The 21,390-nt window shown below is 44.9% G+C and overlaps 1 protein-coding gene across 1 annotated transcript in view; it reads right to left on the bottom strand.

The window, feature by feature from the left end:
- Positions 1 to 21,390, bottom strand: part of adamtsl3 (ADAMTS-like 3) — a 548,277-nt gene that overhangs the window by 297,219 nt on the left and 229,668 nt on the right. Inside the window, exon 4 of the mRNA XM_080214139.1 lies at positions 10,927 to 11,054. Coding sequence (XP_080070265.1) covers positions 10,927 to 11,054 — 128 coding nt within the window. The remainder of the gene's footprint in view (positions 1 to 10,926; positions 11,055 to 21,390) is intronic.

Raw genomic sequence — 21,390 nt, 5'->3', positions numbered from 1 at the left:
GCCATTCATTTTGACCATGACTAACTATTGAATTCAATATCTGATCCTCCCCCTTTCAACCCAAACTCCTTGATCCCTTTAGCCCCAAGATCTAGAACAAATTTCTTCTTGCAATCAGACAAAGTTTTGGTGTTGACTACTTTCTGTGGTGGTGAATTCCACATGTTCACCACTCTCTGGGTGAAGAAATTTCTCCTCACTTCAGCTCTAAAGGTTTTACCTTTTATTCCCAAACTACGACCCCTAGTTCTGGATTCCCCCACCATTGGGAACATTCTTTCTGAATCCACCCTGTCTAACCCTGTTTCTGCTGTCGCTGGTGTAATGATTCTAAGGCCTCCTGATGGAGGGGGGGGCCTAACAGAGGTTTCCTCAATTCAATTCTGACCCAGTGAACTTGCCTTTTGTTTTGGGAACCTGTCTCAGTATCAACATTCTGAATTCAACATTACACTCAAATCATATACTTTTTCTTATTCATTCATGGGATATTGGCTTCACTGTTTGGCCAGCATTTATTGCCCATCCCTGGTTGCCCTTGGAGGGCAGTTGAGAGTCAACCACATTGCTGTGGCTCTGGAGTCACATGTAGGCCAGACCAGATAATGACAGCAGATTTCCTTCCCTAAAGGACATTCATGAACCAGATGGATTTTTTTGACAATCGACAATGATTTCATTGTCATCAGTGGATTCCTAATTCCAGATTTTTTTTGTTGAGTTCAAATTCCACCATCTGCCGTGGTGGGATTCAAACCGGGTCCCCAGAACGTTAGCTGAGTTTCTGGATTAATAGTCTAGTGACAATAATTTCTGGATTAATAGTCTAGTGAGGAGGAGGCACGGTGGTTAGCACTGCTGCCTCACAGCTCCAAGGACCCAAGTTCAATTCCTGTCTTGGGTCACTGTCCGAGTGGAGTTTGCACATTCTCCCCGTGTCTGCGTGGGTTTCCCCCGGGTGCTCCGGTTTTTTTCCCACAATCCAAAGGTGTGCGGGTTAGGTGGATTGGCCATGCTTAATTGACCCCAGTGTCAGGAGGATTAACAGAGTAAATATGTGGGGTTACAGGAATAGGGCCTGGTTGGGATTGTGCAGACTCGATGGGCCGAATGGTCTCTTTCTGCACTGTCGGGATTCTATAATGCCACTAGGCAGTCACTTCCCAGGCAGTGATAACATTGAAATAGTTTAGGTTAGAGGGTCATTAGATTGGTTCCACTAGTCGGTGCAACATCGAGGGCCGAAGGGCCTGTAATGTTCTATGTACACTCAACTAATGTTTCAGACACGGTGCTTTCATTTAGATTCATTATGTGTGTCCCCTTGTAGCCTCATCCAGTGTGCGTGTGAAATGATAGTTGAGTAGGAGTATGGTAACAGGCTATGGATCAACAAAGACATGGATGACCCGCTCTTCCTGATGCTCAGTCACTCAATGGGCCTACAGCTGCTGGCAGTATGTTTGAAAGTTAAGCTGGCTGCCTTCTCCTGTTCACAACGTCACAATTATTCCCTGGTCTTAGAGAGGATTCGGCTGGGGCGGACAGGTGGGGAAGAGGCAGCTGTCTGACACTCATCACTCCCAAAGGTTAGGCTGTCCTCGAGGGTGTCCAGCTCCCTGCACTGAAATAGATCATTGGATATTGTCTGAAAAATCTCCAATCTGTCCCCAGTGTTGTCTAAAGGTGCTCAGTGTTAATTGTACATTAATTGTCTATGTATCAGGATTCGAGTGATGGGCATTGATTGACCCATGTTCAGGCGTATAGGAGCATGTTGGATTGGAAGTGCATAATCTATAATGAGTGTTCCTGTCACTTATAGTTACAGATCTAAGGAATAAGTTCCACTTCAATGTTTCACTGTCTAGTAAAAAAACCCCAATCGGTAACTCAATAAAACTTGCCACAGGAATATTCCAAAGAACAAATTCCAAACTTGAAGTGGATTCAAATGAAACATCTTTGCCAGGTGGATATAAATCATCACAGGATGCAGTAGGTGGCCATTCAGCCCATTGTGTTGGCACCAACTCGCTGAAAGAGCCAGGCCCCCCTTTCCCCATATACTTATCATGGGTAACCCATCAAACTACACATCTTTGGACTGAGAGGGGAAACCGGAGCACCCGGGGGAAACTCACGTAGACACAGGGAGAAGCAGTGTCATCCAGGGCTGGAATTGAACCTGGCTCCCCGATAAGCATGTGCAACTCCCTGCCTGGGAAGTGATGGCCTAGTGGCATTATAGAATCCCTGACACAGCAGTGCTGACTGTTGCCCATTACACTCAGAACAGTGTCCCAGTTTTGTAGATTGATCCGAAGAATATGAACTCAAATGAAGCAAAGTCTTCACTCAACACAAAGAATGGGATTTTCCAGCCCTTTCCACCAGCAAGATTTTCCAGTCCCGCTGAGGTCGATCCCCTGTGGTGGGTTTCCCATTGGCAGAGGGGCTGACGAGCCACACAAATGGCCATTGATTGGAAGATAGTGCCGGCGGCCAACGGCGATGGAAAATCCCAGCCATGTGTCGCCGTATCACAAGCTGCAAACCAGTTTACTGACTTTCTGAGGGACAGAAAAATAGTCAAAACATGTTCCCTTCTAGTTCATTTTTGTCCGTTTTTCTTTGCTGTTTTGTTGCCAATAAATGTCTGCTCACTATCATATATTGCCCTACAGCTAATAAAGTGAGTAAGTTTATAATGAGGACTTCTCCAAATCTGCTCTACAAACAAGCAGAAAATTCTCAGTAAACGTAAGAAAGTTCAAATAGCGTAGTCCCGGGACCTGGGTTAGAATCAACTGCTGTTAAATAATCAATGCATAACTAATTTCCCAAGAAATGTTTTGTCTGGGATTTCTATAGAAGCCAACATTCATGCGACGGTGCATCAATTATTCTTAATCGCCTTCGAGGTAACACCAACATCACATAGCTTGCCAGACCATTTCAAAAGGCAGTTAAGAGTTTTGTTAGATACAGGCTAAAACTGGATAAGGATGGCAGATTTCCTTCCTTAAATCATAGAACCCCACAGTGCAGAAAGAGGCCCTTCGGCCCATCGAGTCTGCACCGTACACAATCCCACCCAGGCCCTATTCCATATCCCTACATATTATACCCACTAATCCCTCTAACCTACGCACCCCTGGATACTAAGGGTCAATTTCTTAGCATGGCCAATCAACCTAACCCACACATCTTTGGACTGTGGGAGGAAACCGGAGTACCCGGAGGAAACCCACACAGACACGAGGAGAATGTGCAAACTCCACACAGACGGTGACTCGAGCCAGGAATCGAACCCAGGACCCTGGAGATGTGAAGCAGCAGTGCTAACCACTGTGCTACCATGCCACTCGTGCAGGATCTTGCCGAACCGTACACTAAAGGGCATTAGTGAGCCACAAGGGCGTTTGACAACAATCTGGTGGTTTCTTGGTCCCCATTAGTTAACATAGCTTCTTAATTCCAGATTTATTAATGAACTAAAATTAAAATTTCCCAACTGCCCTCTTGGGATTTGAACTCTTGTCTCCAGATCATTAGCCCAGTAACACAACCACAATGCTATCGTACACATTTCTGGATTTTTAAATCACAGTTTACACCATCGTTCAGTCAATAATTTAAATTGGAAGCTTAAGGAAAGGCTGGAATGTTATAGCAGGACTTTTCCATCCCGCTGCCAGGAACGGAGATTTAGCTGGGTGCCAAATCCTCTGACCTCGCTGCAACAGAACCGTGTTGTGAATGGCTGGTAAGATCACATCCGAAGTAAATATTGATTGAAGCTATTGAAAGGGTGCAGAGGAGATTTACAAAGAAGTTGCCCGGATTTGGTGCCTTACAAGAATAGGTTGAGAGAACTCGGTCTTTTCTCCCTGGAGAGACGAAGGAAGACAGGTGACCTGATAGAGGTGTATAAGGTGTTGAGAGGTATAGATTGGGTGGATTCTCAGGGGCTATTTCCCAGGGCTGAAATGGTCGCTATGAGAGGACACAGGTTTAAGGTGCTGGGGAGTAGGTACAGAGGAAATGTTAGGGGTAAGTTCTTCGCTGGAGGGTGGTGGGTGAGTGGAATCGGCTGCTGTTAGTGGAGGAGGCGAATTCGCTTGGGTCTTTTAAAAGCCTTCTGGATGAGTACATGGGATTTAATGGGATTGAGGGTTATAGGTAAGCCTAGTAGGTAGGGATATGATCAGTGCAACTTGTGAGCCGAAGGGCCTGTTTGTGCTGTAGTTTTTCTATGTTCCATGATTGACTATGTTTTGTCCTTCATCTGTAAGCAATTATGATAGGACACCAAATACTCTCTTGTATCTGGCCTTTATTCCTGTGTAAGCCTATAGTGTCAGCAGGTTTCTTGACCTTGGGGATCAAGGCAAACCTAAAGACCCCATTTGGACTTTCGAACGGGTGAACTGGATGATGATTACACCCTTGTGATCTCACTTCTCCTTCCTCCACTTCCTACCCCAAAGAAACACATCAATTTTGGGCTTCCCACCATCATTTTGGATTCGGGTCAGCCAACTGAACAAAAAATGAGATTCAATATCACACCAGCCACTTCACTGGTGGGGGTGGGTGACAATAGGAAGTAGAAAATCAATTAGCAATGCCTGGGAGTTAGGTTGCGAGGGGTAGTGGATTCCATGACCAAATAATCATGCAAGAACTCTCAATTAAAATGGGGTTGATGGCTCCATAGGTCTTTCTTCACTCCTGATTTAATATTTATTTCTTGGTGTCATAAGTACATTAACATTGTAATGAAGTTGCTGTCAAAGTCTCCTAGTTGCCACACTCCGGCGCCTGTTTGGGTACACTGAGGGAGAATTTAGCATGGCCAATGCACCAAACCAGCACATCTTTCCAACTGTGTGAGCACCCAGAAGAAATCGATGGAGACGTGGGGAAAATGTGCAGACTCCGCAGAGACAGTGACCCTAGCCTGGAATCGAACACATATCTCTCGCGCTAAGTGGCAGCAACGCTAACCACTGTGCCACTGTGTGGGGCTAATAGGTCCATAGGCCTTTTTGCACTCCTAGTTTAATATTCTTCTCTACCCAAAGAGCAACTGGTGAGTTTAACCGGTGTGTTGTGACATCTGGAAGACTCAATGGGCCAAATGGCCTAACTCTGCTCCAATGTCTTATGGTATTATGGGCTATAGAAGCAAATTTGCTCCATTTAAGTGCTGAGCCTAATGAAATACATAACTGGGATTATAAACTTAAGTGCTATGCTTGGATCAAAGATATTATACTATGGGAATAATGAAACATGCAAATGGATCAGGCATGTGTTTATCTGAGCTCGCATTGTTTAAAAATCAAAGTTTACAACTTCTGATCCACGGGTTACTTTCTTACTCCGCACATCCAAATATGTTAAAAACCATCATCTGCTTCGACTAGACTGACTTCTTCCTCTCTCATATCTTTCTATCACATACATTTCCATCAGAACTCTGGGGTTAACAACATTTACAAATCTTTCTGTTTATACGATGGAAAAATGTTGTACATGCACAATCTGCACATTCCAGTCTGCGAAACTGAAGACTGGGAGAGATAAGTGCTGAAATTAAAGCTTGCCCTTTAGAATATTTAGTTCCACAATGGTGCTGAGTTCACGAGTTGATTGCGCTATTTGGCAAGTCAAGCAGTACAAATATCCCGTTCACTTGTGTTTATTGCAAGCAAAATATTAAATTCCAAAACTGATTGTAACATATACAGTTCTACAGATTTGGTCACTGTTGATTCTTCAGCACTGGCTTACTGGCTACACTCCTGCGATATACAACTTAAGAGGCCGTTAAAAGTACATTTGTTGCATCTTCTCTTTGAATCAAGCCACACTGGAAATAAATGACGACTTTTGTTTGTATTAAAGGTGGGATTTTCCAGTCCCCCAGCACCAGGACTGGAACTTCCCACCCGAGATCAACGGTCCTTTAGCTTTTCCATCATGTTCACTACCCCACTGATTCACAATGGGCAAAACCAAAGGGTTTAGATCTTTCACAGGGTGGGGACATCCTTTATAGCAAATTAATTGTTGTAATGTTGGGAAACACAGCAAACAATGTGTGCCCACCAGGGATGCAAACACAGCAATGTTTTCATGACCTGTTTTAGTAATGCTAGATGAGTGATAAATATGAGGCAAAACTCTGGGGGAGATCTTCCTCGCTAGTCTTTGCAATAAAACTATTGGATCATTCACTACAGGAGATGATCGGGACTAAGTAGCTGGAGACGGGAGATCCTCACATGTTGAGGTTTGACAGTTACAAAAGAGCTGTGACATCAGGAACTAATTCAGAAGTAGTAATTCTCTTTTTTTAAGAGCGTTCAGTTGACATTTTCTAGAAATAATCTTAGTCTATTTTCCCCAGTTTGCAAGTCCCACCTTTCAGCATGGATAGGCAAACACCACAATCAAAAGTTGATGAACAGGGGGATATGGTGACATCCTGGTGATACAGCTGGGGACATGCGCTGGGATCTTAGAGTCCTGCCAAAGTCAATGGCCATTTGCGTTGCTCGCTAGCCCCACCATCAGGGAACTAACCACTGGGGTTGAAAGTGTCTCACCTTCGGCAGGACTGGAAGATCCTGCCGGTGGGCAGGGCTGAAAAATCCCAGCCATGGATTCACATCCCCTATGGCAGCTGGAAAGAATTACATTCAAATAATTAATCATTTGAATGAATTTTTCTGGAACTGAAAGCCAGTCTCAGTAATGTGGCCATGAAACGATCATTGAAAAAAAATCTTCTCTCCCATGTCCTTCAGGGAAAGAAATCTGCCATCCTTTCTCAGTCTGACTGCCAGCAATGCAGTCGGTGCTTAAAATGCTATGACCAAGCAAACCATTCTTCTCGAGAGCTTTTAGGGGTGGGCAATAAATGGTGGTTTTGTTAACAATGTCCACATCCCATGAAAGAATAATAAAAAAGATCCATTCCCTGCCATACATGGAATCCCTACAGTGTAGAAAGCAGCCATTTGGCCCATCGAGTCTGTACCAACAACAATCCCACCCAGACTCTATCCCCATAACCCCACATGTTTACCTGTTGGTCCCCCTGACACTAAGGTGCAACATCGCATGGTCAATTCACCTAACCTGCACATCTTTGGAGAAAACCGGAGCACCCGGAGGAAACCCACGCAGACACGGGGAGAACGTGCAGACTCCACACATACAGTGACCCGAGACCAGAATTGAACCCGGGTCCCTGGAGCTGCGAGGCAGCAGTGCTAAGCACCGTGCTGCCCTGTACAGTTTGTCATCTGACAGATCGGCAAGCAGGCAAAAGTAATCCTGGTGTCACGACTGAGCGATGAATGAGCTGAAGGGTTCAGTGCTAAAGTTTGAGCAGCGGCCAGGTGACTGTCAAACTGGAGCTCTTTAATTCTCCTTTTGAGGGTTAGGTGACAGCTGGTGTGAGAGAGGATGTGGCTGGAACAATCTGACAATTGACACTGCAGAACGCAAAGCAAAGAAAATTGGAACACCAGAAGTGTACTTTTTACAGTCTGATTTTATCATTTGTTTTTTGTTCTAATGCTGTTGGAACAAGGGATTGCTTCTCAGATGGGTGGAACCCAAGGAGCCCCAGCAATGTGCTCAGATTTTGGCTTTTCTTTCCTTGGCTGATGATTAAACATCCTGATTTGCAGTCTGGTGTAACCAATCATTCTTTTCCCCTCTGAGCAAACCACAAGAGTCGTCTCGGTTCACGAGTCTATCTAAACAAACAAACGAGAAACATTTGCACAGCTAAAAGCTGCAGAGTGGACTTCACGAAGCTTTAAACTTTTACACGTAACAATATCGCTCCGACCTCGATCTATCGACTGATTCTCTTTGGTAATGATCTCCATTACCAAAGCGATAGTAACATCGTGCCTTATTTTGCAGGCAGCATGTACGGGATAGTAAAGCAGGCTGTAGCAAACACTTCAGTTTGACGGTGACACAGCCCCTTTTGAGCATCAGTTACGAGAAAGGGCAGCACAGTGGTTGGCACTGCTGCCTTACAGGGACCCGGGTTCGATTCCGGCCTTGGGTGACTGTCTATATGGAGTTTGCACATTCATAGAACGTTACAGCGCAGTACAGGCCCTTCGGCCCTCAATGTTGTGCCGACCAGTGGAACCAATCTAATGACCCTCTAACCTAAACTATTCCAATGTTATCCATATGCCTATCCACTGACCATTTGAACGCCCATAAAGTTGGCGAGTCCACAACTGCTGCAGGCAGGGCATTCCACGCCCTTACTACCCTCTGAGTAAAGAACCTACCTCTGACATCCGTCCTATAATTACCATCCCTCAATTTAAAGCTACGTCCCCTCGTGTTAGCCATCACCATCCGAGGAAAAAGCCTCTCACTGTCCACCCTATCTAATCCTCTGATCATCTTGTATGCCTCAAATTAGGTCACCTCTCAACCTTCTTCTCTCTAACGAAAACAACCTCAAGTCCCTCAGCCCTTTCCTCATAAGACCTTCCCACCATACCAGGCAACATCCTGGTAAACCTCCTCTGCACCCTTTCCAATGCTTCCAATTCCCCTCAAATCTGCGTGGGTTTCTTCCGGGTGCTCCAGTTTCCTCCCACAGCTCAAAGATGTTAGATGGATTGGCTGTCTAAATTGCACCTGAGTGCCAGGGGAATTAACAGGGTTATGGGGATAGGGCCTGGGTGGGATTGTGGTCAGTACAGACTCGATGGGCCAAATGGCCTCCTTCTGTACTGTAGATATTCTATTCTATAACTTATGAAGTGACACATGGAAAAAGAATGCTCCTGGACTCGCTGCCAGGAGATACCCGTATGCCTTAAACTTTCTGGGACACAAAATTGAATGAAACCTTCTGGGCAAAGACACATTCACTGGAATTCTAACACCCCGCCCGCAATGGGAATCGAAACAGACGAGGGGAAGACAACAGGAATGTCCGTTGCGCTCGGGTGGGATTTTCCAGTGTTGGGTCAAGCGAGGCTGTAAAATCCTGCCAATCGTCATTGCCCAAGGAGGTTAGTGGGCATGCTGCAGAAATGCTCAGAGGCTGAGATATAGCAGGAAAAGCCTCAGGAGGACATTGCTGAATCTCAATGCAACGCTGCATTTGGTAGATCTATGCTATCGTGGAGAAAGCGACAACTCATTAACCAGAAATCAGGTGGCCCAACCAGACACAACAGTTGAGTACTGGAATTGAGTTCTCTCAGGATCCCAGAGCAAGGCTGGCCCATAGAAGCTCGCAGCACAGAAAGAGGCCATTCAGCCCATTGCTCTTGTTTTCAAAGAGCTTTCCAACCAGCCCCATACCGCCAAGAAATTTTTTATTCAACGAGTGAATCTAATTCCATTTTGGAAGTTGCTGCTCCATCCAGGACCTTTTAAGGCACTGATATACCATGGCTACCCAAATGCTAATTGCCTCCTATAGAAGGTCATCATTGTGGTAGCGTACTTCATCCTTCCGCACAGATCAAATGCTTCATCACGATCTCGGTATCTGCGTGGGGCTCATTATATTTTACTCTGCTTCCATCCATGTTGCTGCAATGTGTCTTCAACCAAATTAAAAACCCAATCACTTTGGTCTCTGCAAAAACATTCTTTGACAATTGCTTCACGTTCAAATAATCAGATAGTCGTCTTAAAATGAAAGCATTGTGACCTCCGCTCAGGAAACAGGTGTTGGCCGAAATGACATAACGTTGGTCATCACTTAAGAACTGCAATATAATCCCCTTTCTATTCTTCTGGACACTGCTTTTGACATTAATGCTTGCCCACTGCTGATATGCCTGACCTACCTGCCAGTTCCCAGAGTCAGACCAGTTTAAAGATGTTGGGTAGATGCACAAACTCTCGTTGGTGCAAATGGAGCACCAGTTTTACCTTGGGACGATGAGCATATTTTCCCATAATGCTTTGCCGTACAGGACAATGCGGTCAATAAGGCGTTACATCTGCTCATTGACAGGAATATTAACGTGTCCTTATTTTAAGGAAGTAAAAAGTCTTCATGCTGGTCAACATCCTTGCCTCAATAAACACGGCCAGAGGAACTGATCACGCGACCCAATCGCTATTTGTGGAATTGTGCTTTGCACCATATTGCTGTTTGCCTAGTCATAGAATCCCCAGTGCAGGAAGAGGCCATTCGGCCCATCAAGTCTGCACTGACAACAGTCCCACCCAGGCCCTATCCCCAAAACCCCATATATTGACCCTGCTAATCTCCCTGACACTAAGGGGCAATTTTTTTAGCATGGTCAGTCAATCTAACCCGCACATTTTTTTCTGGACTGTGGAAAGAAACTGCAGAACCCAGAAGAAAGCCATGGTGAGGATGTGCAAACTCCACACAGATAGTCACCCAAGGCCAAAACTGAACCCGGGTCCCAAATGTGTAGTGCTGTGAGGCAGCAGTGCTAACCACCGTGCCACCCAGGGCCACTGCCCAGGAAACAGGTGTTGTTCTCAATGACACAATGTTGGTTATCACTTAACAACTGCAAAGTGTTTCAACATAACCCCTTTCTGTTCTTCTGGACATTGCGTTCTACACCATTAATGTCTGCCCACTGCTGATAGATAGGTTCTTGATTAATAAGGGGATCAGGGGTTATGGGGAAAAGGCAGGAGAATGGGGATGGGAAAATTATCAGCCATGATTGAATGGTGGAGCAGATTCGATGGGCCGAGTGGCCTCATTCCGCTCCTTTGTCTTTACAGACATGCCTGGGCCACTTGCAACCTCTGAGCATTGCTGAGATTCAGCAATGTCTTCGAAGTAAATCAATGGATTTTAAGTCATTTGTGAGATACATAATAAAGGAATGATCTTTAATTTAAGAATCTGGTTCTCACCGGCCGTTTAAGCATCGTCGCAGGGAGTAGGAGGCTCCTCCACCACAGGTTCTTGAACAGTCGCTCCAAGATCCCCAAGCATCCCAGCCAGAATCCTTATCCTCATCTGAACGGGTGATTCTTGATGTCTACAGGATCAAGAGAGTGGAATAACACTGAGTAATCATACACAACTGAATCATACACTAAACTGATCTTTCTCTTCACCCCATTGGTGCAACTGCAACATTATACCCACTCCTTTCCTTTCTATGTACTTTATGAATGGTATGCTTTGTCTGTATAGCTTGGAAGAAACAGTACTTCTCACTGTATCCCAATACATGCAGTAATAATAAATCAATTCAATTCAAAAGAGGGGAAATCCTTCCAGTTAGGCGCGATTGGGTACAGGATATTCCTAAAAGCTCATGCACTTAATTAAGCGTCTTTCCAGTGAGTGCCTGGGCTGTCATAGAATCATAGAACTCCCTACAGTGCAGAAGGAGCCCACTCGGCCCATCAAGTCTGTACCAACCATAATCCCACTCAAGGCCTAGTCTCGTAACCCTCATTTACACTACTAATCCCACTGACACTATGGTCAATTTAGCCTGGCTAATTAGCCTACCCGCACATCTTTGGACTATGGGAGGAAAGCACAATGTGGTCTGAACATAACGCCGTTTATTTTGCATTTCGATTTGAAGGGTAGAGCCTTCGCTCATGACTTGGCTCGCAATCAACATGGTTTGAAAAGTTGCCATTCTTTGCTCCACACTTACAGCGAGCCAGGTAACGCTCTGTGGGCGAGCGCTCAAACATTCCCTTATATGTAAGTGCAATAAATTTTCCACTTTTTTTAAAAAAAAGTGCTTCTCAGCGAGGAATAACCTGATCCATTTCATATGGTCTTACTCAGAATCGCTGAATTCCAGAAGAAAAATTCACAAATATCCATCCTCGTGGCCCATATCATTCACTGGTGACGTTTCTGAGCTCACCATATCCAAACTGTCATGTTGCACAAATCATTTTTCATTCTTATTTGAACTTATCGATAGAAATCTTTGACTATATATACTTCCAAATGACATATACTGACATATAACCTTTAAAAACATGCTTATCGAGATGAACTATTTCAGCTGGAAACCTATTCTATATATTTCATCTCTCTCTTTTAATCTCAAGGCTCACTGGAGCCTTGTTAATTTCATACCAAATTTAAGAATGACACAATGTAACAGCATTCCAGTCCAGCTTATGTCTTTCATCATTTTCACAGTGCAATTTGATTTATTATTGTCACGTGTATTGGGATATGGTGAAAAGCATTGTTTCTTCTGCACTATACAGCCAAAGCACACCTTTTTTTGGAGTACATAGGGGAGAAGGAAGCAGAGGGTGCAGAATATAGTGTTACAGTTACAGGTAGGGTGAAAGATCAGCTTAATACCTCAATGTTACGTACAAGTGCATTATTTATTCAGCATGCGCATTGTCACAGTATCAAACAATAGCCTCGTCAGCGCCTAGACGTGAGTTTTTAAGCCTGCTGAAAGTGTGCATTATGATGGTGTTAAGAACTGACTGCAACGTGCTCTAAGTATTTTAATAAACGGACACTTTAAAATATGAGACCAAGCTCAAATGTTATGGAAAGAGAGAACAACATTTGGGTTAGAACCTCGTTTCCAAGTGCTTGAAGTGATGTGACTGTTGGAAGGCTAGTCTGGGTTAGTTTGTATATATCAATATCACTCTTTTAATTTACACTGATGGATGATGCTCAGGTCAAGTATCCAAAACCCTGGAGGCCAATTGCATTTCAGCATTCGGATATTTTCAGTTTTCGGATGTGCTGCGCATACCGCAAATAGTCTTTTTGACACGGTGGGATTAAATCACTAAATAACCACAAAATTAACAAGGTAAAGCAAACAATTAGATTTCCCAAGCTAAAGGTCAGGTCCAAGCAGCAAGGTTCACATCGGCTTGGGTCACTGACTTTGCACACTAAAGGTCAGGTGTGGACAGCACAGTTTGTGTCAGCTCAGGTAACGAGATTTCCCACACAGAAAACCTTCAGTCTTGGGATGTGTTTGGCTTTTAGGTGCACAGAAAAACAGTAGAAACTATTTAGTTGTTCATATCACCCAGTCTACACTGTTGGATATTTTCCTTCAATTGGGTATTACTCTCACTCCTGTATTTCTTCAAAGGCAGCAAGTATGCTTTACCCTAAATGTCAAGGCCTTCAACAAAATATTGCCCTTTATATTTGGCACTTTGCTAATAATTTCTGAAAAATACATCTACTGCCGCAGAGAATCAGCCCAGGATCCTCTCAATGCTAAGCACTGCAGTGGATTTCATCAGCAAAAATCAAACAACACTGTTCTCTTGATTTCTGACCAGTGTTCAAGATTTTAAACACAGCACTCTGGCTTCTAAACTGGTACCAATTCAATGCATACTGGACTGGATGTTGTAGTAGAGCTAAGATTATTAAATGGAAATCTGACAGGGAACTCTGATGATCACGCATGCGAAGATAGACATGAAAAGCTGGAAGTTGTTGTCCTACATGTCACGTTCTTTCAAAAGCTTCCCAAAATGGTCCTGTACTATCCAGTTCCCTGTTGAAATGCATTGTGAATTTGCTGTGTTTACCTCATGGATATGGAATAAATTTGTCAGAAAAAGTTAAGCTTCGTCCATTCCAGTATTTTTTTTAAAAGTTGTGATAAATCCTAAATACTCCTAACCAACCTCTATGACACTGAAAATGAGCTTTTACAAGTGCGGACACATAGATGTGTCATTCCTTCAGATTTTAATTATTGTTGGAGTTTTTTTTATAAACTAATTTTTGTAACTTTTTCTTTATCTCTGCCTCTTAATCCAATCTTCATTCTCATAAGAACATAAGAAATAGGAGCAGGAGTAGGCCATCTAGCCCTTCGAGCCTGCCCCGCCATTCAATAAGATCATGGCTGATCTGAAGTGGATCAGTTCCACTTTCCCACTTTCTTCCCATAACCCTTAATTCCCTTGTCTGTCAAAAACAGACAAGGGAATTATCTACCCGTGACTTAAATATATTCAACGAGGTAGCCTCCACCACTTCAATGGGCAGAGAATTCCAGAGATTCACCACCCTTTGAGTGAAGAAGTTCCTCCTCAACTCCAATCTAAACTGCACCCCCCCCCCCGCCCCCGCTTTATCTTGAGGCTGTGCCCTCTAGTCCTGCTGTCCTTTCTAAGAGGGAAGAATCTCTCTACCTCTACCCTATCCATCCCTTTCATTATCTTATACGTCTCTATAAGATCCCCCCTCATCCTTCTAAACTCCACTCTATTCTTTCATTTCAGCTTGATCTGACATGGTATTCAATATTCTAACCGATAGTTCCTGGTGCAGAGTCTGCACTAATCATGAACAATTCTTCAGTCTAATTAGTTAAGGAAAGACACTCTCCTCACAGCTTTCAGGTGCCCTGTGAAAGCTTCTTGTAAGAGCTGGTTGACAGTAACAATGGTAAGACAATGTGTGTGTGTGGTGTTAAATAGTGAGTGGGATAGTGTTAGATTACAGGAGGATATAGGCAGGCTGGTCAGATGGGTTCTTCACTGGCAAATGGAATTCAATCTGGATAAGTGTGAGGTGATACACTTGGACAGGAGAAACAAGACGAGGGAGAGGACATGACAAACAGCAGGACTCTAGCAAGCATTGAGGATCAGTTAGGTCTTGGCATGCATATACATCTGTCCCTTAAGGTAGAGATGATGTGAACTTACCAGACGAAGGAGCAGCGCTCCAAAAGCTTTTGCTACCAAATAAACCTGTTGGACTTTAACCTGGTGTTGTGAGACTTCCTCCTGGCCTTAAGTAGAGGACAGGTGATTGAAATGGTTAAGAAGGCATAGGGAATATTTCCCTTTATTAGCCAAGGAATAGAATTCAGGAGCAGGGAACTGTATAAAATAATGGTTAGGCCTCAGCTAGAGTATTGTGTGCTGTTCTGGAATCCACATTATAGGAAGGGTGTGATAGCACTGGAAAGAGTGCAGAGGAGTACATGAGGTTATGGGGATAGGGCCTGGGTGGGATTGTCAGTGCGAGACTCAATGGGCTGAATGGCTTCCTTCTGAACAGCAGAGATTCTAAGATCACTCCACGATTCCCACATTGTGGCCTTGCAACAGCCAAAAAAGGGATGTGTTTGAACTCAGCCCTGAATTCAAACAGCCCTGATGCATTCAGATGTGTGCGAATCATGCCCTGCCCCCTTTCCCCCCAACAGCAAAAATAAGATCCGTCTTCCCGACTCTGCAAAAAAAAATCTCTTCGTCTATAATTGACAAAACGTGCTCTTTGGCGCTCCTGAATGATATATTCTGTCGGAGGCTCGCTCACGTAATCCTTCACCGGTTTATTAATAAACAGACGACTCACTCAAAGCCACCTTTGCCAGGGACCCAGTTGGAGAACAAAGTCTTTCAGCAAATTACAACCTATATCCTATTTATATCGCAGCCCAGTCTCCCGAGCTGCTATATTTATGAGGTGGCACTGACATCTCCTGAGGAAGAAATATTATCTCACAACACGGTTTTGTTTATTGCCTCCAGAGAGAAAACATCGCAAGGAGCAAGATAAATAAGAGTTAGCCATGCTTTTTTCATTTCCCCCCCCCCCTGATAAAACTGTCATCCTATTCTGCCCACTGACAGGCAGGGTGTTTAGAAAGTTCTACATTGCTGGCCAAGCTAAGGAGTTCTGACTGACGTTACTGAGAATCTACACATTAGGCAAGGGAAAAGGCATGAACTCAGCCATCCAACAACTGCAAGCCGTCTTGCAATATTGGAAAACAAACATCTAGATCATATTGCTTCTGCATCAAAAAAAAAATGAACCATCGGACACCAGTTGGATTTAAATCAAATGCTTGAGGTAATTTCCAAATCCCTCTCAAGCCGTAGAACAAAAATACACATCCCTTCCACGATTCATGCTCGAAAGAAGCTCTGCCTCAGGGAGGGGACTGCCAAGGTCACACAAAGTCTCGCAAACCCCTCGCCGTGTAATCTAGCTCCTGACCAAAGGACCCCGGCCATCGCTGATTGCAGTCTGGCAACTGAAAAAAAAAACAAAATCAGGCAACTACCTTCCTCTTTCCAAAATGAAAAAGACATTCGGGGTCTGAACCGTTGACGTTTTGATCGGCGCGAGATTGAGAGAGATTTTACAAGCAGCCGCAACTCTTTGGTGCTTAATTAAAAAAGCTTTCCCACTCCGCTGGTTGGCTTTCCCGACCATTCCCTGCACCTGCAGGCCATCAGGAGAAAAATAGGGCCTCAAGAGACAGCGTTTCTCTGGCAAAAATGGCAATCAGAAGCAGCGTACAGACTCTGCAGACGAAATGATGTATGGGTAAAACAGCTGGTAAATAAGCACTCAAATGAAACACCTTTTTGGCTGCGACTGTGGAGGTGGACGACATGCCTATATTTTTGTGGGGAGGAGGGGAATCTTTTAATATCGTCTCTAAATGGGAGCTCAAATCAACCCCAAAATTGCTCTCTCCCTCATTTGTGGCAGTCTTAAAGTCCTGGGAGCTCAGTTTACAAAGATATTAACGCCACTCAGATCAGGTTCTCTCCTCTCGCCGTTCCAAGCTTTCAAAGCCAGCAGTCCTGGCTGCATTCAGATTGCAAATTGCTACATACTTTACTGCCTCTTTAATGACAGACTAATCCCTCCATTTGTATAATGCATTCCATACATAGCCTCCAGCAGCGCAGCAGGTTAAAGACTCGCGCCCACTCGCAATGTACACAGTGTGATGAATAAGCAAAATAAATTAGCTCTGTAATTTGCTTTCATGTCGGAGAGGGGGAAAATTAGGGAATGGTATACTCCGTCCCTTGCTGATGGTTCACTAACGTTGCCAATAGCCCGAAATTAGGTTCTCTCTCGGTTACACTGCCTTCCTGGCTCAGGAAAATAAACTGCTTAAAAAAAAGGGTGGAGGAAGAATTGAGGCAACAAATTTCATTCCTTCAACCTTCTTTCCTTGTTCAAAAAAAATAAATAAATTCTGCTCGGGGGGAAATCAATGGTTGGGAATCGAACACCTTTCTTGCACATTTAGCAAATAAGATCAAGAACTTTCAAATCCTTGGGTGTCATGGCTGCCTCACAGGGCCAGTGACCCAGGTTCAATTCTGGCCTCGGGTCTCTGTCCATGTGGAGTTGGTACATTCTCCCCATGTCTGCATGGGTTTCCTCCCACAGTCCAAAGATGTGTGGGTTCGGTTGATTGGCACTGTTAAATTGCCCCTTGATGTTGGGAGGACGAGCAGAATAAATGCATAGGGTTACAGGGATAGGGCCTGAATGGGACTGTGTTTGGTGCAGGTTCCTTCTGCACTATGAGGATGCTATGATTCTAAAGGGATGTTACCTCCAGAAAGATATGTTTTTATATGCTTTTAATGGACAGTTAGTTTGGTCAGTGCATGGGGACACTGACAAGGAGGGTATATTGGTGCATCAGGCCCTTAAAACAGGTGCTATGTCCTCTATTTCCAAGCACAAAAGGTCCAAATGCCAGTTCCATGGTTCCGATGCCTAAAGAGAGCCTTTGCCAGAATAATGGGTGGTGCACTTCTGTCTCAAAATCTACACACTGTTCATTGTATCGGATGCTTGCTTCCTTCATACTTGTAAAATGGATGCAGTGTCAACCAAGATCTAGGCCACAGTGCCATCATTTAGCACTTGGAGTCAAGAGTAGCAGAGGCAGCTTCAGATGAACATGCTATTATCTACTAATGTTGTTGACTGCACCCTTGCTAATTCAGCTCTCTAACATTCAAGACCAATCTTTAAGCCAGCACTGTGTGATGCCACCAGTTTAAACCTCTTGCCAGCCAGAAGGACAAGGGCAACAGATCCATGGGAACACCACCGAGTGCAAGTTCCCCTCCCAACCAAACACCATCCGACTTGGAATTACAGCTGGAATTTTACCACCTCGTCTGCCCGAGGCCAACGGAGGAAGCCGTTGTGCGAGCCTCGCTTGCCCCGATTTTGAGGGGGGAGGTGCAAGGCAGTAAAAGATATCTCCGCATTTTCAATGTTGCAGGGAGGCAGTGGGCTAGAGGTATTATCACTGGATAGTAATCCAGAGACCCAGGGTAATGCTCTCGGAGCCCAGATTTGAATCCCATCACAGCAGATGTTGAGATTTGAATTCAATAGAAATCTAGAATTAAAAGTCTAATGATAATGATGAAACCATTGTCGATTGTCGTAAAAACCCATCTGGTTCATGAATGTGCTTTAGGGAAGGAAATCTGCCGTCCTTACCCAGTCTAGTCTACATGTGACTTCAGGCCCATAGCAATGACTCTTAACTACCCTCTGAAATGGCCTAGCAAGCTACTCGGCTCAAGGGCAATTAGGGAGGGGCAATAAATGCTGGCCCGTGGCAGCCATGCCCACATCACACAAATGAATTCTTAAAGAAAACTCTCTTCATTACAGCACTGTGGGTGACTGCATCTCCACTAGACGGACTGCAGTTCAAGAAGACAGCTTACCACCAACTTATCAACAATGCTCAGTATTTCTGTTACTTACAATGATTTGAACCTGTCCTTATTTTGAAAAGGTGAGCTGATGGTGGGTCACCGAAAATAACAGGGACCTGTGGGTTTAAGAGCCCCAATCAGTGAAAGGAAATGGTTAATAGAGGAGATAGGAAGCTGGGCAGGATGCAGAGGTGCTGGCATTGGACTGGGTAAACGCAGTAAGAAATCCTACAACACCAGGTTAAAGTCCAACAGGTTTATTTGGTAGCAAAAGCCACGAGCTTTCGGAGCTCTGCTCCTTTGTCAGGCGAGTGGGATTTCAGTTCACAAACAGGGCATGTAAAGACACAAACTCAATTTACAAAATAATGATTGGAATGCGAGTCTTTACAGGCAATCAAGTCTTAAAGGTACAGACATTGTGAGTGGAGAGAGGGTTAAGCACAGGTTAAAGAGATGTGTACTGTCTCCAGACAGGACAGTTAGTGAGATGTTGCAAGTCCAGGCAAGTCGTGGGGGTTACAGATAGTGTGACATGAACCCAAGATCCCGGTTGGGACTGTCCTCATGTGTGCAGAACTTGGCTATCAGTCTCTGCTCAGCGACTCTGCGCTGTCGTGTGTCGTGAAGGCCGCCTTGGAGAATGCTTACCCGAAGATCAGAGGCTGAATACCCGTGACCACTGAAGTGTTCCTCAACAGGAAGAGAACACTTTTGCCTGGTAATTGTCGAGCGGTGTTCATTCACCCGCTGTCTGCGTGTACCATGCCTTGGGATATCGTTTCCTGCAGCGCATCAGGTAGATAACATTGTGAAGCAGCAGTGTTAACCCATTGTTGCTCCCCCCCAAGGTGTTTGAAAATTTAGCAGGAAAAGCCAGCAAAGTGGTTGGCCAGACTACTCTCCACCTTTCCTGCCCAAAACAACACTTAGAAAAAGATCATAAATCTCCTCTCACAGGCTTAGGTGCAACTGGAGTAGTGCGTTATTGTTGGGCACTGCAGTTAGGAGGCATGTGAAGAGAGGGTGCAGAACAGAGTCACAGGAATAGTTCTAGAGATCTGGGATGGCACAGTGGGACAATGGGTTAGCATTGCTGCCTCATGCACCGAGGACCTGGGTTCAATTCCAGCCTTGGCTAATTGTCTGTGTGGAGTTTGCACATTCTCCCCATGTCTCCGTGGGTTTCCTCCAGGTCCCCCGGTTTCCTCCCACAGTCCAATGGTGTGTGGATTAGTTTGATTGGCCATGTTAAAATGCCCCTTAGTGTCAGGGGGATTAGCAGGATTAATGCGTGGGATAGGGCCTGAGTGGGATTGTTGTCGGTACAGACTTGTTGGGCCAATGCTCCACAAGGATGTTCAGTTATGGGGATAGGTTGGATGGAGAGGCTGGGACTGTTCTTCAGATTGAGGAGAGTAAGAGGAGATTTGATAGATAGAAGAGTTCAAAATCATGAGAGGTCTGGGCGAAGGAGAAACTGTTCCCTTTGGAGGAAGGGTCAAGAATCAGAGGACACCAAATTAACGTGATTGGCTAAAGAAGCAATGATGACTGGCAAAAACCTCCATGCACAGCAAGTGATTAGGATCTGGAAGGCACTGCCTAAGAGGAGATAGGTTCAAATATGATTTTCAAGAGAGATTCTCTATTTGTCTGAAGAGGAAAGGTTTACAGGGGCTCCAGGGAAACGTTTGGAGAGTTGGACAAGCTGAGATGCCGATACAGCACTGACACCATGGACCAAACAGCTTCCATTGCTGCCATGAAGTGGTAGGGATGGCATGGGACGTGAGGGGGGATGTGAGGGGGTTAGAGCTGTTCAACGTTCCGATGCTTTCAACCCAACAGTGCGCCCAGCAGTCTCTGCACACCATCCTGGGAAGCAACAGGCTCCACTCCCAGAAAACCCCGGTCACCCCGGAACAAAAATCCCAACTTTGGGGGCACATTTTCCTGAGTTTGCAGAGTGGGAAATGTTCTGAGCCAGCAGCTCCCCACGCAGGGCAGATTTAAAATTTGGCAATCTTTTGTGTCATCAAATCGGGAAAATTGTGCCAAAAAGAAGTTGCCATGCTAAATGGAAACTCTGCAAACTGATAGAAGTTCTCTCCTATAATGCTTTCGTTTGCTCGTGTACCCTACAGCTCTGCCTTCACACTCCCAGGAGGCGATTAAGGAAAATCATTTCCACCCCTCATTAATAAGATGCTTAGCCATCATTGCATTTTATCCCAAGCATCTGAAACACTGGCAGACACTTCATGGAGAACACATCAAATTCCTCGTGGACTCCTGTTATCACTTTTAGTTCAGGCATTCCACCTTTCAATGCAACAAAATGATGGATATGACACACCGCAGTTTTCCCCCTCTAATTTATGTGTTCACTGTCTGCTGACTGCCGAAGGGATTGGGGAGCAGACATCACTCGCTGACTGCTGTTTCAAATCTTTCCTTACTTTGATTTGTTGGAGGCTGGGTGTCTGCGCACTTTCTCGGTGCAGGGGGCAGCAAGAACCCAGAACGATTTGACATCATGTGTTAACAATGAGCAACCCGTCACTTCGAGCCAGTTGTGGGGTTGCGAGATTTTTCACTATTGCACATTGCAAAGAAACACCTACTGAAGTGAAGGGGTGCGACAGTGGTGAGCACTGCTGCCTCTCAGCACCAGGGCCCTGGGCTCGATTCCCAGCCTGGTTTGTCTGTGCAGAGTCTGCACATTCTCCCCGTGTCTGTGTGGGTTTCCTCCGGGTGCTCCAGTTACCTCCCGCACTCCGAAAGACGTATGAGACAGATGCATTGGTCACGATAAATTCTGCCTCAGGTGTACCCGAACAGGCGCTGGATTGTGGCAGCCGAGGAATTTTT

The sequence above is a fragment of the Carcharhinus amblyrhynchos genome, chromosome 28 (assembly GCF_965287045.1).
Source record: "Carcharhinus amblyrhynchos chromosome 28, sCarAmb.v2.hapA, whole genome shotgun sequence".
NCBI classification, from domain to species: Eukaryota; Metazoa; Chordata; class Chondrichthyes; order Carcharhiniformes; family Carcharhinidae; genus Carcharhinus; species Carcharhinus amblyrhynchos.
Note: the sequence above shows the minus strand (reverse complement) of the source record. Positions and strands in the feature narration are given on the sequence as shown.